Here is a 16,680-nt window from a genome sequence, read left to right on the forward strand (position 1 = left end):
TAAAGTCCCCAAGGAAATGGAAGCAGTCATTAAACGTCTCCCAGCCAGGGAAAGCCCAGGGCCAGATGGTTCTAGCTCAGAAATCTATCAGACTTTCAAAGAAAAGCAAAATGGAAACAGAAGAAACGTTGCCAAATTCATTTTACGAGGTCGCAGTCACCCTGATACCCAAACCACACAAAGAGTCCACAAAGAAAAGGAATTACACATCAATTTCTCTCATGAGCATAGATGCAAAAATATTCAACAAAACCAAACTCAAGAACATATAAAAGAGATTTTCCTTCATGATCACCAGGCTTCATCACAGAGATTCAGGAACGGTTCAACACAGGAAAATCAGCCAATGTAATCACCATATAAACAAACAGAAAGGAAACCACCACTACTGACAACAACAAAAACAAACAAACGAACCCTCGTGATCATCTCACTGGATGCAAAAAAAAAAAAAAAAAAGTCTTTGACAAAATTCAACATCCCATCATGACAAAAGAGACCAGGGAGCCTATAGCCAACATCAAATCAAGTGGAGAGAAACTTAAAGCAATCACACTAAAATCAGAGACAAGACAATGTTGTCCACTGTCTCTATGTCTATTCAGTACAGTACTTGAAGCACTCGTTAGGGCTGAGAGACCAAATCTTCTGGGTTCAGACTCGATCTTAGCAAATCTGACCTGAGGTTGAACTCAAGTAAACTCACAGGCCGGTGCCTAGCACCAGTCTCCAGGCTATTCCACAACAAGACCTCTGCCTAGCACCAGCTTCCAGGTTATTCCCCAACAAATCTGCACCCCCAGGTTACAGGCCTGCCCCTGACACTTCACTTCCTAAAACCCACCAATCAGAAGGAAAGCAGAAGTGAAGTTTATGGTTTGGCTCCCGGCACCAGCCAGTTGTGTTACAGGTCGTACTAGCCCCCCAATCAGATGTGTGCCAGGCTAGATACTCACTTCTTGCCTCTATAAACGCTTGCCTGAAACTAGGCTCAGGGCTCCACCTTCCTGCTGTGTGTCAGGGTTAGCAGGGAGCCCAAGCTCCAGCTTGAATAAAGAGACTCTAATGTGATTGTGTTGGATTTAGCTCCTTGGTGGTATTTTTGGGGTTCACGAACATTTCCTGGCACAACAGGGCAATAAGGCAGCCAAAGGAGATCAAGGGGATACAAACTGGAAAGAAAGAGGTCAAAATACCATATTTTTGCAGATGATATGATAGTATACATAAGCGACCCCCAAAATTCTATCAGGGAACTGCACAGCTGATAACACGCCTTCAGCAAAGTGAACTGAGAAAGAAATCAGGGGAGCAGCACCCTGCAAATAGCCCCAAATGACAAAACTATCTCGGGATAACCCTAACCAAGCAAGTGATAAACCTGAACAACACAAACTTCAAGTCTTTGAAGAAAGAAATTGAAGAATATATCAGAAGATGGAAAGCTCTCCCATACTCACGGATCAGTAGAGTTAAATGTAGTAGAAATGGCCATCCTACCAAAATCGATCTACAGATTCAATGCAATCCCCATCAAAATTCCAACACAATCCTTTACAGATCTCGAAAGGACAATACTCAATTTTATATGGAAGAACAAAAACCCAGGACAGCTAAAGCACTCCTGAATAATAAAGGAACTTCTGGAGGTATCAGCATCCCTGATTTCAAGCTGTACTACAGAATAATAAAAAACCACATGCCATTGCCATAATCCATGGAATGAAATTGAAGACCCACATATCTATGGACAGCCAACTTTTGATAAAGAATCCAGAAATACACAATGAAAAAAAAAGAAAGAACCTTCAACAAATGGTGCTGGTCCACTTGGATTTCTGCATGGAGAAGAATGCAAATAGATCCATTTTATCACCCCACACAAAACTCAAGTCCGAGTGAATCAAAGACGGCAACATTAAACCACACACACTGAATCCAACAGAAGAGACATTAGGGAATAGTTTTGAATGCAACTGTACAGGAGGAAACTTCTTGAACAGAACACCCACAGCTCAGGCACTAAGAGACACATTAATAAACGGGACCTCATGAAACTGAACGGCTTCTAGAAGGCAAAAGACACCATCAATTGCACAAAAAAAGCCGCAACCTACAAACCAGGAGATATTTTCATTAACTCCACATCTGATCAAAGGCTAATATCCAAAACACATAAAGAACTCAAGAAAGGAGACATCAACAAACCAACCATCCGATTTGAAAACTGGGGTTCAGAGCTAGTCAAAGAATTCTCAATAGAAATCTATAATGGCTGAGAAATGAAGGAAGGTTCAACATCCTTAGCCAGCAGGGAAGTATCAAATCAAAACTAGATTGATATTTCATCTTTCACCTGTCAGTACAACTAAGACCAGCAACAAAGTGACAGCCCACGCTGTGGAGGATATGGTATAAGGGGAACACTCCTTCCCTGGTAAGAGTGCAAACTCTAAAGTCATAGTGGAAATCAATATGGCAAGTCTTCAGAAAATTAGAAATCAATCTACTTCAAGACCCAGCTATATCATTCTTGGGCATGTACCCCAAACTACTCTTATTCTACCGTAAGGACACGTCCTCAACTGTGAAAAAAGTAACTTTATTCATAATAGCCAGAAACTGGAAATAACCTAGATGTCCCATAATGGAAGAATGGATAAAGAAAATGTGTTATGTCTATACAATGGAATATTAGTCAGCTACTAGGAAAAAACTGACAAGTAGATGAAACTATAAAAATTACCCTGAGTGATGTCATCCACACCCAGAAAGACAAACATATTGAGTATTAGCTGAATATTAGCTGTCAAGGATAATCAGACAACAATCCACAGACCAAGAGAGGCTAAGGAACAAGAAGGGCTCTAGGGGGGACACAGACCTCCATGGGAAGGGAAGAGAAAATAGATTCTGTGGGTGGCCTAGGTAGTGTGAGGATGGAAACAGGAAGGATCAGGTAGGGGATGGAGGGATGGGGGGAGAGAGGACTGGGATAGGGGATATTCAGAGGACTATGTGGAAGCCTACTGTAGTGCAAACGTCCTAGAGCCTATGAGGGTTACTCTACTGAGGACTCCTAGTAATGGAGCATACAGAGCCTGATCCACCATCTTCCCTAACCTGCTCAGGCTGCCAGTGTTAGGACCAAGACACCAGCCCAGCCTTCAACCCACACCTGTCCAGTGCTGGGACAATGGTGGCTCAGAACTTGTGAGAGAGGCCAACCAATGACCAGTCTCACTTTAGGCCCAAGGCACGAGAGGAAGCCCATGCAAGACCCTGCCTGGATGGCCAGAAACGAGAAGCTGGAATGGCTTAGAAACATAGTATAGAAAATACAACTGACAAGAAAAAAAAAAGTCAAGGAAATGTGTTTTCGTTCGGTTTTTTATTGCCGTGAAGAGACACCATGACCACTGCAACTCTTCTCTTCTTAACTTTATATCGATTTTTTGTAAGTTTCACATCATATACCCAAGTCCTGCTCATCTCCCTGTCTCATATATGCCCTTTGCCCTTGCAACCTCACCCCCAAAGTAAAACACACAAGCATGCAAGCAAGCAAACAACCAAAACAAACACAGAAAACATGGAAGCTGTAGTGTCACAGTGTGTCCTACAGTACATCCCTCTGTCCTCACACCTTCACTTGCAAACGTTCATTGCAATGAGTCTGGTTAAAGATCTCCAGCTTCTTTGGCATATCAATATTGGCTCCTCGCTGGGCCTCCTCCCTGTTATCCTGTCATTGCCTTGTGTCACGGAGATCCTGTGGCTTTGGAATAGCAGGGCAGGCCCTCTCACATGTTCACAGATGATACATATTTTGGGGTGGGCCAATTCAGAGCCCTGAATCTGGGCCTGGGTGGTAGCTGGGTTAGTCATCCCTCCAGCGTTCCCTTATCCACACCACCAAGGTGAGCGCTCCAGCACTGCTCTGGCTAAGCCACCCAGGGCTACCCTCAGCAGTAGTCAGGGTCAGCTCTTCCTGCTCTCATGCCCTCAGGGCCAGCTCACCCACATCCACACTTCCACAGCCAGCTCCGTTCTGCTGCCCAGTCAAGGTTGGAAGCCCACTCTCCCAAGTGATGCAGCCCGTGAGGGGCTGAGACAGCTCTCCTTCTCTTAGGACCTCAGGCTTCTTCTCCCTACTGCTGCAAGAGGTGAGGGGTGGGTGTGGGGGGCGGGGAGGTCATCGCCGCTGCACCCAGGCCACCTCACCTCAGATGAGGTTCTTCTGGCTTCACCCTCAGGGCTGCATGACAACTCTTACAAAGGAAGACATTTCATTGGGGCTGGCTTACAGTTTCAGAGATTCAGTCTCTATCATCATGCCAGGAAGCACGGCAGCATGCAGGCAGACATGGTGTTGGAGAGGTAGTGAGAGTTCTACATCTGGACTCACAGGAAGCAGGAAGTGAACTGAGACTCACTGGCACTTCAAAGTCCACCCTCTACGGCACATTTATGACACACTTTCTCCAACAAAGTCAAACGTACTCCCACAAGGCCACACCCCCTAAAAGTGCCACTCCCTGTAAACCGTGGGGCCATTTTTATTCGAATCATCACGAAATGATTCCAAACAATATTTTGCTGTGCTCATAGAGCTGTGCCTAGCCCAGGGGGCCCAGCTACTTTCTCTGGTAGCTGATGGAAGTCAATGCAGACACCCACTCTAAAGCCCAGACAACTCTGTTTCTGAGAAGCTCCATTTTGTGCAACAAAGTCCACTTGAGCAAACATCCTTTGGCTACCCCCTCCCTCCTTTGCAGTCAGGCTACAACAGCAGGGTCAAGGTACACATAAATAACCTAAGACATCCTGCAGAAAACAGGTAACTTAGCCATACTGTTTGTCAAGCGGTTTGCCCCCATGCTTGGTTTTTGCATATTACGACAGAAATACAGCTTTTAAAATATTAACTTCTGACCCGTATGGAAATTCCCCAAGCTTACGGTAACCAAAATGCCGACCTGCCATGACTGTGACAGTGGGAGTCCTTGCTCAAGAGCTCATAAAGAAGACCCTTGTGAATTGGCTCCTTGGTGGTCTTTGGGGTCTCTGCGACTTGGTCATAACACCACACCTCAACATTAGGGAACCCTACAGAAGAGGGGGCAGAAGGATTGTAGAAGCCAGAGGGATTAAGGATCCCACAAATCAAGACCCACAGAATCAACTAAGCAGGGTTCATAAGGGATCACAGAGACAGAAGCAGCAACCATTGTTGGTATCAAGAACCGCTTTTGCCTCCATACCCAGCAGTGACGTCATCTGCCGGCGACGGAGACCCGAGCTTCTGTTGCCATGGCAATGGCCATACATTCCCGGTGTGCATTTGGTTCATCTCCCACCTTTACCTGGGAGCAGTTACATCACAGTTTAAATAAAAAGCAGCCCCTTCTTGTCCCACCACCCCTCCTTCTCTTTTTCCACCCAACCTCTTCCACGTGGAGCAGTATTGGCCTGGCGTGGTCTGTCCAGAGGGCGCCGCGATTCTATCACAACCACCACAAAGCCTGCACATGTTCTCTCTATTCATGCCTCAGCTGTCTGGCTTAGAGTGTTTGTAGGACTCCTAATAATGGGTTTGGGGGTATCTTGGCTCTTTTGCTTGTTCTTGGTTCCTTTTTCCTCCAACTGGGTTGCCTCATCCAGCCTTGATATGAGGGTGTGTGCCTAGTCTTCCGGAATCTTGTTATGGTTGGTATCACTGGGAGGCCTGCTCTTTTTCTGAAGGGAAATGGAGGAAGAGTGATCTAGGGGAGAGGGGAGATGAGGTTGGGGACTAGGAGGAGTGGAGGGAGGGGATGCCTTGCATGAGAGCAGAATAAAAACAGAGACCTTCTCCCTAATGGAGAAATCTGTCACCGGTTTCTGCCACCAGATGGTTTTGCTGTTGTTTATTTGTTTTAACCAGACCCCTTTGAACACAATATTCTGTACACAGAACAGCAATTCCTTGAAACCAGCGTGGCTTTATTCATCTTCATAGCCGTAGCACATAGTAACAAATCTTCAGCCATGGTCACTATGAAGTAAGTACTTAGGGAATGAAAGGCTGGAGGAACTTGCTAAGAGTGGTGACCATCAAAGTCAACATTCCCATGAAGAGATCCATTAACACCCACTTCAGTAGAATTTGTGATAGATGAGCTGGGTTTCTCTTTTGAGGGCTTGGTTTTCTAATACAGCACGATGCCAAAGAAGTAGACGTTTCCGTACTGCAAATCTGTGAAGGCCATCTGAGGTGGATGCTGCAGCCCAGTGTGACAATTCTTTGAGGGGTTGCTAATTGAGGCTTATTGTCACCAACTGCATCTCCCTGTGTCCTCTGTCTTTTTCCTCACTGGGTGCTCCTTCCTGCAGGAGGGACTGATCTCAATGTCCTCTTCAGCTTTCTCTCCACCGCTGCCCGAGTGATCAGTGTTAGCTAGCAAACGACACCAGTTGTTTTAGTGTAACTAGGACGACACCAGTTGTTTTAGTGCATCTAGGGTTCAGCAAGCCACTTGGGACCCCGGTTTTTTCCACCCTCATAGAGCTGCATCCAGAGAGACCGGAAGGAGCGGTTACAACCAGTTTTCTTGACTGTACAGTGTGGCCTGTACACACACACAGCTGTGTGGATGGCTTGGGCCAGGGTATCTGGCATTTCTTTTTCAAACTTACTACAGCTATTGCCCAGATTGCCTCAGACCCACCAGCCACCCGATAACCGCAGAGACAATTATTATTTATTATACCTCAGGCCTTGGCTTAGGCTATTTCCCAACTAGCTCGTATAACTTAATGAACCTGTTTAATCTAAATTCTGCCAGGAGGCTTGTTAGTTACTTCTCCTTCCGTTCCCGCACAACTTCCTATCTCTCTCTCTCTGTCTCTCTCTGTCTGTCTCTGTCTGTCTCTGTCTGTCTCTGTCTCTCTCTCTCTCTCTCTCTCTCTCTCTCTCTCTCTCTCTCTGTCTCTGTCTGTCTCTGTCTGTCTCTCTCTCTCTTTCCCAGAATTCCTTTCTCTGCCCGAAAGCTCCACCTTTCTTCTCCCGCTTTACTATAGGCTGCTCTGTTCTTTCGTAAACCAATCAGAAGGCGATGGAGAAGACGTCAACAAAACACAGAGACAGGCGATGCTTCATAAAAATAATTCCAAAATCTGTCTGTGTTGAAACCTCTGCCCGTACAGAAACCAGCATTTGCATAATACAAAAATAATCTTTTCACAGTGCACAAGAGATTAGCCCAACATGCAGCGGCTATTTAACCTTAGTGCTGTTGGGTATCTGCCCTTTGAAAATCTCCCTCTTCGACTTTGAAAAGGTAATGCAAGAACACCCAGGCTATATGCTGTCTCTGAGCGGAGCTACTCTTGGTGGAGAAGTCACCATTGGGCTAGGCTTACTTTAACTGGAAGAAACAACGGACCAGAAAAGTGGCTTAAGTTCAAAGCCACCAATCTCACTTGGTTCTCAGGGACTAGGGGAGATGTTGAGAGAACAGGTGGGAGGATCTGAGTCTGTTCATTAATGGGTTAGTTTTCAAAAGAACTTTGGGGTACTTTCCGTGCTTCGTAAAGCAAGGCTCGCAGGCAGGGAATTACCGGGAGGTCAACTTTATCTTCTTTCATAATTGCAAACTCGAGAACTTCACAACATCCCACGTCCCCCCAGCTGAATGAGTACAAGCCATTGTAAGTTTTCCAAATGGAGCCGGAGAACAAGGACTAGGATTTATGGAGCACTTTACAGAGTGAAGACCCTGGGCTGAGTGCAGCTAAACTGATTTACCAAAACCTCACAGCTATTTGCAACAATCAAACCCCACGCCATCCTGGCTTTACCATGAACCTGTTGTCTGATCCTGTAATCACGAAACCATACATGTTTGACCCCCTTTATGAAAGGGCTATTCCCCCCAAAGCCTTCCCCCAAAGCCTTAGAGATATTTTTATTGCAGGACTAAAATAAATTGTATTTACTTTTTTTTCCAGTTGTTTACTGAACACTTACTGCTGACTTATGCAGTACTAAGAACTAAACTCAAGGGCTTCTGCTCATCAGACAAAGACTTTACCAACTGAGCTATGTCCCCAGACCACTAAGTACATTTTTTTTGTAACCTCTTTTTGATTCTTTGTGAATTTCACATCATGTACCCCAGTCCCACTCATCTCCCTGTCCTCACCCTCTATCTTGCAACCTCCTTCTGAAAGAAAGGAAAATAAAAAAAAAGAAGGAAAAATAAAAAAATCCAAACCAATCAAATAAAAGACAAAACATCTTGTCTTGGAGTTGTAGTGTGTCACTGTGTGTCACACAGCATACCCTTCTGTCCACACATCTTTATTTACAAATGTTCATGGCAATGAATCATTAGTCTGGTTTGAAGCCTCTGACTTCTGTTATGTTATCAATAATGGATCCTCATTAAGACTCCTCTCAGATATCTGTTGTTGCCCTGCATCATGGAGATCCTCCAACTTTGGTTCTCCTTGGCCCAGCCTTTTCACATGCTCCAGCAGATCATAGATGGGGAAGATGTTGGAGTGGGATAACTCAAAACCCTATTTGGTTTTGGATCTGGGCCTGGGAGGTAGCTGAGTTGGTCAGTCTGCCATCCTTCCTAGATCCACACCATCAAGCTTGCCAGCACTTCCCAGGCTAGCGCTCTTAATGCTGCATCCAGCAAGGGGCAGGGTCAGCTCTCCTGAGTGCTACAGCCAGAGAGGGGCAAAGACAGCTCTTCTGCTCTCATGACCTCAGTGCCACGGGTGGCAAGGGGTAAGGAGAGAACATCTCCCACCACTCCATGCCACAGCAGACAAAGTATGGGGTCAGCTCTTGCGTGCCCAAGGGCCATCAATACAGACCCAGGATGCCATGGAACCATGGACACAGTCATGGCCCTGACAAAAGCCTGGCCCCAGATGTCCCCATGGCCTCAGGTGACAGTGTAGGCTATTCAGACCAGCACATCATCTCCTTCACCCCCATGGCAGCCCACCCTCAGACATCCACATGGTTTTCCATGGGATCCCAGACCATGGATGTCAGCTTCACCTTTTGTGGTAACTCAGGCCACAAACGATGATACAGACCCCAGCTGCAGCATGGCCATGAATCCAGACATGGCTTTGTGTGGCAGAGACTTGGGCCAAGACCTCCTCATGGCCGCCTCATATCTGCCCATCTTTCTGCTGTTGAGTCATGAGTTCCACCTTTCTCCACAGTGTACAAACCCTTTGGCTTTGCTTTCTCTTCTGTCTCTTCACCACAACCTCCATCTTTCCGGTTCTCCACCACACATTCATTCATGGTAGTGACGCCCTAGGCAGTTGTTTGGGTGTCTTTCTTCTGGCCACCCCAGGTTAGTGTGGCAGGGCAACTGCTTCTATGCCTTTCTCCACTAACTGAATTAAGTTAAGATTTTATACTCTTCATGTCACGAAGTAGTGATAACTCTTCCAGGTAAGCGCTTACTCATAGTTAAAGTATCAGGTTGTAAGGAGAGGAGTATCTGCCAATTGTATGCTGATTTACATACACGTGGTTGTAGTTAAGTGGAAAGCCAAGATCTCAGCCCAGGTTGATCTGGTTCCAAACCCAATGCACTCAAGACAAATTATAGCTGCAGAAATTGGAGGCTATTGATATGCTATGCAAATGATATGAAAATGGACAGCAGAGAATACACAGAAGCAAATCCCGGGTCACGTTACCTAAACATTTCCTTCAGAAGCTCAAACGAGTAGGGTCTTTGAGAACTTCTATTCAGAATCTTCATTCACCACTTTTGTAGCCCCTAATCTCAGGACCAAGTATATGCTTGATCTACAGTCTCCTGCCTTCTTTGGTTCACCATATTACAAGGCACCAGGGCTCCTTCCAGGTTGCAAGGTTTCTCCTTCACCATCTTCAGGGACTAGCCAGTGTTTGTTCAATGAACTGACTTGCAGATACTTCATCAGTGAAGGTGATCCATGGCTGAACTAGGATATATGTACAAATGTGATATATGTATATATATGTGTATGTGTATGTATATGTATATGTATATGTATATGAATATACACAAACACACTTCATACAAATGCAGACTTCCCCGAGAATGATGGGAACCAAAGAACTGAGTTAAATAATCTTCACTGAGAAAGTGTTTACAGTGACAACATGATGCCTGGACCAAGACATACACTCCACAAAACATGTTTCTACATAGTTCCTATTTGGACTAGCTATTCTTAAGCAAGTAAAGTAGATTTTGTCATTTGGACACAAAGCCAACCATCTGGCTTTGAAGTTGACCTGCCACCTTGTGGAAATCAGAGGCAATGAAAACCATCCTTCCTGACTAAGACATTCTAATAACATATGGTATAAAGGTAGCAGGGTCTTCTTGCTTTCCTGAGGTAAGATCTTGCAACTGTGTGGCAGGTGTGAAGATATTCTACAGAGAGACAACTTTTTCTTCAATTCAGCTATAAGACTACAGAGACAATCGAGTCCCAACCAGAAAAGGAGCTTGTCTCTGGAAAAGAGACCCTGACAGCTTTCAGACCATCCTGTAGGATAAATGAGAACCTAGACAGTGGTGGGTGGGGTGGTGGTGGTCACATCTTGACCATGACTGTATAGTTAGGCACACCTTTTCCCCTCTATTTAAACCCAAATGCTGCATTTGTTGATGGGCTTGGGCACCACTGAATATCTTTCTTTGTTCTTCTTTCCAATGTTACTGTATTGAATGAATTCTTCTTTTCAGTTTTTCATTATTGCCCATGTCTTTAACTGATTTGTTGAGGATAAGCACCCAAACCTAACTTGTGAGGAGTACCACAACTAAAGCTCTGCCCCAAACAACTCTAGGATCAATATCACTAGCTCGAGAATGTCCTGAACTATTTAAGTAACCATCCTTCTTCAACTTCCAAACTAACAATAATACCTGCTTTATATGATTATCTTATGATTAAAGTAAAAAAAAAACTGCAGAGACTTACATCTGGACAATATACACAATATACAGAGCGAGAGACTTTCGAGCACCAAGTAAATGGGACATTATCATCAAACCTGTGTTGTCAAGAACCAGGGATCGATGCAGAAGAGGAGGCAGAACAGTCGTAGGAGACAGAGGTGATGAATGACTCCAAGGAAACAGGGTCTTCCAGGTCTGAGCATCCTGATCCTCAGATCATGGTTCTGCTCCCACCGCCTATCCTGCTTGTACCACTCAGGCATGTAGTGCTTACATGAATATCTGCTGTTCCTATTCCCTCAGGATAACCTCAGAGGCAGAAGCAGCCTCCAACTGGTCCAGCCAACCTGTTGTGAGGGTGTCAGAGACCATGGCAGCACACACAAGACCCACACCAGTTCAATCCAGATATGTTCTAGCACTGACAGGACAAAGTGGACACAGAGTCCCAACCACGAAGCTATTTTACAATTGTCCTGTTGAGAAAGGGCAAGTCAGTTTTCTCCAATGGAGTCTCCCCAGGTATGTCAAGCTTACTACAGGCAGGACCCGTGCTCAGGCACAGTTGGGAATACAAAACAAACTCAGTATTTCCTTTCTTTGTTTCTTTCTTTCTTCCTTTGTGAACTTTTTGCTTCCTTTTATTTGACATTTTTCTTTTTCTTTCTGGTAGTTTGCTTGTTTTGATTTTCATTTTCATGTTTTTGTTTTTATTAATTCAGGAGGGTTTTGGTTTGACTTTGTGTTATGAAAGAGAGAAAGACCATAAAGTTGAGTGCATAGGGAGATGAAGGACGTTTGGGAAGAATTAGGGGAGGGAAACCAAGTATATTGTATGAAATTTTTTGATTAATAATTTTACAACTAAAATTTAGTAGCTGTAAGTACAAGTGTGAATCCCCAACCTTGGCTTAAAATGGTTGGGGCAGTGTCCACATGAATTCAGGTGCCCTCAAAGACCAATTCCTTCTAAAACCTCCTGGAGCTGGACTTGCAGGTAGTTATGTGTGGGTTCCCAGCTCCCAATTGGCCATTATGCACCTGAAGTCTCAGGATTTGGAGGAGCTGGGGAGCAAAGTCTCAGACGGGAGTGAGTACAGTGGGTATAAACAACCAGGAGATTGATAAATGTGTGTTCCCTTTCCTAAAGATGGTTTCAAAGTTACTGCTGTAACTGCTTCCTGGCCATCCCTTGCGGGGAGGATTCTCCATTCTGTAACAGTGATTTTAGTATGTATTATAGGCTTATATAATCATATTTACATTATTTTACTATATGTAATATTATATTATAAAATAATATAAATTAATGTGCACATAAATAATTATAAACCATAAATTAATATAATTAATATAAATGACCATTGTGGCTGTTTTTTTTATCCTAGCTAATTCCCCAATAATGACACAGAGAAAACAAGATTTATTTCCAAGCTTCACTGAAATACCTGGGTAGGCTTTGATCCGCCTCATTACTCTAAGTGAAACTGGCTACTTCCCAGTCAAAAACCCTATAATACTTTCATGTCGGGACTTTCATGCTCCAGCTGAAGTATACTCTCCTCCTCCTTTGTGGCTCAATCTGTCTCACTCTTCTCTGTCTCTCCCTCCCATGGCTGGTGGATGTTCCCATATTTTCTCTTCTGCCCAGCCACTGGGCGATCAGCTTTTTATTGACAGGGCAGAGAGTAAATGGTAATCGATGTTTACACAAACTTGATGCAGGATAAGCATTACAATGCCATGTCTAGATTGAAATAAGAAATGTCCTGGAAACAGAAGTTTAACTGGCTTTATCATGAAGTGGCCTTTGTCTCTATGGAGTTGAGTAGGCCGAAGCCTGATTTGGGTAGGGAGCAGCCCTATTCCTGCCATGCTCTCTGGGCCCTGTCTCGGGTATAGGGAATGTTCTACCTTCCCTCAGCCGGCTTGGGAACCCAGTGATGAGCCACCTAATATGGGTGCTAGGAACTTAACTCAGGTTCATCGGAAGAGCAAGAAGCACTCTTAACTGACAAACCATCTCTCTCCATCCCCATGAATATACTTTTAAATATTTCATTTCATTATAAAACAATCTCGTGGGAGGAGCCTGTCAGAAAGGGCCACCTCCCTTGGCACATACCCGTGGTCACATATCAAAAGCCCATGGATTGCCCGAGACTCCTGGGGTCCCGACTCATAGGTACCTGTTATGCATTTCAAAGCCCACACAAGCTAGCATCCTGGACCTTCTCACCTCCTCCTCTACTCAGAATATCCAGGCTGCTAGAGATCATAGGCTCCTCCCCCTTGGCTACCTGGGCTATTTATAAGCCACACAGTTTTCCCATGCCCACTTCTCTAGCTCTGGCCATGGCTGGTCTGTTTCCTTTTCTCTCTGCTTTGGTCTCTAACAGGTGCCTCTAGCTGTTCTCTCTCTCTCTTAGTGATCATAAAGCCTCCCCACTCGTGGGGTGACCATTTCGGTGGTTTCTTTTTTGTGTGCTGACTTACTTTTTTGTGTGCTGACTTACATCTGGTATAGATTTTATAGATTTTATTATATTTTTGTAGAAACGAGAGACAGACTAGCCAGAGCCTTTGGGAACTTCCAAGATGTTCAAAATGGCTACATCTCTGGGGCAGAGAGGAGAGGGGCAGGCTGTCAAGAGCCAGGGCTACTGCTCTTGGGAGCAGAGAGAAGGGCAGGGGCAGGAAAACCTTATGGGTCATACAGGAAAACAGTAGTTGTAGGAGGGAAAGGGAATCCTCTGAGCTGGAGCAGCCTGGAATGAGCTGGGGAAGTCCGGAGGTTAGCATGCATCAGAGGTGCTTGTTAACAGGCAGCCTGATGCCTCATCTACCAGAGGAAGGAGAGAGAGGGAAGTGGCTTTCCTGTCAGACAGAAATCTGTTCCACAGGTTCCTGAGGAATAGTGGAAGTATCTGCCAGCAATCCTTCTGTTTTTCCTCCCAGAATCCAGCCCCTGCTGAAGATCAAATATAGACAGCATTACTTCATTTCCCTGACAAGAGTCCATAGGACACCATTCTCCTTCCCTGAGTCCGAGCCTCGACCACGCTAAACTGTTAATAGACTTATTTATATCTCCTGCACTTTCACAAGGATGACCCCAAACTATCGATCCTCCTGTGTCTACCTCCTAAGTGTTGGGATTATAGGTGTGCACCACCATGTCATTTCATTATTAGCTTTTTAGACCACACTAATCAAGTAATAGAGGCACCGACAGCATTTACAACAAGTGTATTTTGAAGTATTTGTTGGCACCAGGCAACATACAGTATTAGTAGTTACGGAAAACAAATACAAAAATTACATTTAGCAAAGGCAGCCATTTTTAGTATCCTGATTTATGTTTAATGGCTTTGAACAACACAGATTCCAACTTCCTAAGCCAAATAGAAAATCATTAGTAGGTCTTTAATTCTAGATTGAATTTCCCTTATAAACCTCTCCATTATGAATGAGATGCTCTAAAATAAAATCAAGTTCATTTTTGCTGTTGCACTGAAGGAAGCCAATGCGCGTCAGGCAGACGGGTTGCTGTCTTGCATTCGCTTGCCCTTTGCTGGAGTGCTGTACGAAAGCAGTAAGCAGAGTTGTTGAGGCGGTCCACCATCAGGGCAGGCAGCTGTTGGAAGCCATCTTCTTCAATCATCTCCTCCACAGATCTTCAACAGCACGGTTCTGTAGTCTCCAGAAGTATCTGACTGCAAGGAACAGGGCAACCAGGGAAGATTAAACCTAGCATAAATATGGAGGGGACTACAGGTGACTCAGACTCTACCGTGCTGGGAGAGTTACTTGGGCAGGAGACATGCGAGCTGCATCATTTAGTACAGTGCACCTGCCATGCTATCTTTCTTCATTCTTGAGTACAGCTGTGCTCCCAGCCTAGCATGTTCTCTGCAGTTCATAATGTTCAAATCCTCCTGGAGTAGTGCGACTGGAAAGATTTCGGCAATGATACGATATTACATATTAGCTACTAACAGAACCTCTAAAATCTATAACTTAGTAAAAAAAATAATGTCAACTGACACTTCTATTTGCAGTTTAAACACACTTACCATGGGGCAACGGAGATGTCACTCAATGGCCTATAGTGTGCTTAGCATTCGTAAAACCCTGGGTTGAATTTCCAGTATAAAATCCTTAATGGAAAAGGTAAGTTTGAATTAACTGTTGTAACCCTTATAAAAGACCTATGCAGCAGAGTATGAACTCTCCTAATCTTTCATATAACTATTACAGAGGTTAAGAAAAGTGCCCTCAAATCAGAGAGCCTGGCCCCTCACTCCTGCTGGGTCACAGTTTCCTGGGAGATTCAAACATTCCATCCTGCAGGAAGCTCCCTAAGCAGGAAGATAAACAACTCAAAATAGCTTCAGGAAGTCCCTGAAACTGATCAAATTCATTATGCCCTTCCTTGCTAGAGTAAGCAATAAAAACCAACAGTCCCTCTCAGACAAGCCAGCCTGCAAAGACTGAGACCAGATGGATTGCCTGGGAGTGAAGAGTTAAATTTCAAAAAGTTAGTCTCAAACAAAGTCCAGACATGCCTGAGAGAATTTGAGATAGGGCTCACTGGCCCGACTATCAGCTCCCAAGGACACTGGCCATCTGGAGCCACCCCCTCCCCTTCCTTCACTCCCTGAGGATGGGTCATCCCCCTGCTGCAGTGAGATGAGTTGTCCTGCCCACATTGCTGAGATGTTAGATTACACATATGCTTTGTTGATGTAACTCCGTGCCAAAAGTAACTGTGCACCCTTTGTATTAGCCAATTATGTGTATCCACACGAAACCCCTGGTTTTCCCTATATAAGCTCCAGCCTAGAGAGGCTCGGGGATTGACTCAATCTCCTGTGTGGGATATGTGTCAGCCCGAGATCTCGTAAATAAAACTGCCTCTTGCTGATTACATCAAGACCGGCTACTCGTGTTTCCTGGGGGTACCCCAACCCGTGACTGGAGCGAGAGTCTCCCCAAGTTTGGGGGTCTTTCAGGAGAAGGAAAAACTAGCCAAGCTGCGTGAAAGAGTTTTAGACCAGAGTCATTTGGAAAGGGCATTCTTCAACCTGCTGAGCTGCCTTCAGGCTGTACAGTGTGCTCCAGGTTCTCAGCTTTGGTGAGCTGTCACCCACACTGATGTGGGCTTTGGTATAGCTGTCTTTGAGTCATTTCCAGCCCTTAGAGGAGGTATAGTGGCCCCCCTAGGCAGCAGAGAAAGGTGCTGGCTGAGAAACCATAATCATGTCAGCTGAGGGGTTAGTGCATCGCTGCTGCATTTTCTCTACAAAAGACATTAGGCATTCTACCTGGAATGACTTAAATCTTCACATTTGCATCTATTTCATCTGAGTGACCCAATCATCGATTACTTCTTACCACTTAAATGTATGTTTGGAAAGGTGTAGGGAGGGTAGATATTACAGTCAGGTAATGGGGAAGAGTCATTGGGTGGAGAGGCTGGACAGTGTCACAGTAGAAGCCACAAAAGGGGTGCTGGGGATTTAGCTCAATGGTAGAGTCCTTCCTCAGCTGGGGTGGGGGGCAAAGAGGGAGGCAAAAGAGCCACAGAAGGATTAATATTCAACCTCCCATTGATAGAATTAACTCTTGCCTCTCTTGGCTTTCCTAAGTTTTGCTTTGCCACATGTAGCCACACTCACATTGTATTTAAAGAGGAGCT

The 16,680-nt window shown here is 44.9% G+C and overlaps 1 protein-coding gene across 1 annotated transcript in view; it reads right to left on the reverse strand.

Annotated features, from left to right (window-relative positions):
• Positions 1 to 14,211: 14,211 nt before the first annotated feature.
• Anxa3 (annexin A3) overlaps positions 14,212 to 16,680 on the reverse strand; it is a 38,768-nt gene continuing 36,299 nt past the window's right edge. Inside the window, exon 12 of the mRNA XM_032916778.1 lies at positions 14,212 to 14,695. Coding sequence (XP_032772669.1) covers positions 14,636 to 14,695 — 60 coding nt within the window. The 3' untranslated portion in view covers positions 14,212 to 14,635. The remainder of the gene's footprint in view (positions 14,696 to 16,680) is intronic.

This window comes from Rattus rattus, chromosome 11 (assembly GCF_011064425.1).
Source record: "Rattus rattus isolate New Zealand chromosome 11, Rrattus_CSIRO_v1, whole genome shotgun sequence".
NCBI classification, from domain to species: Eukaryota; Metazoa; Chordata; class Mammalia; order Rodentia; family Muridae; genus Rattus; species Rattus rattus.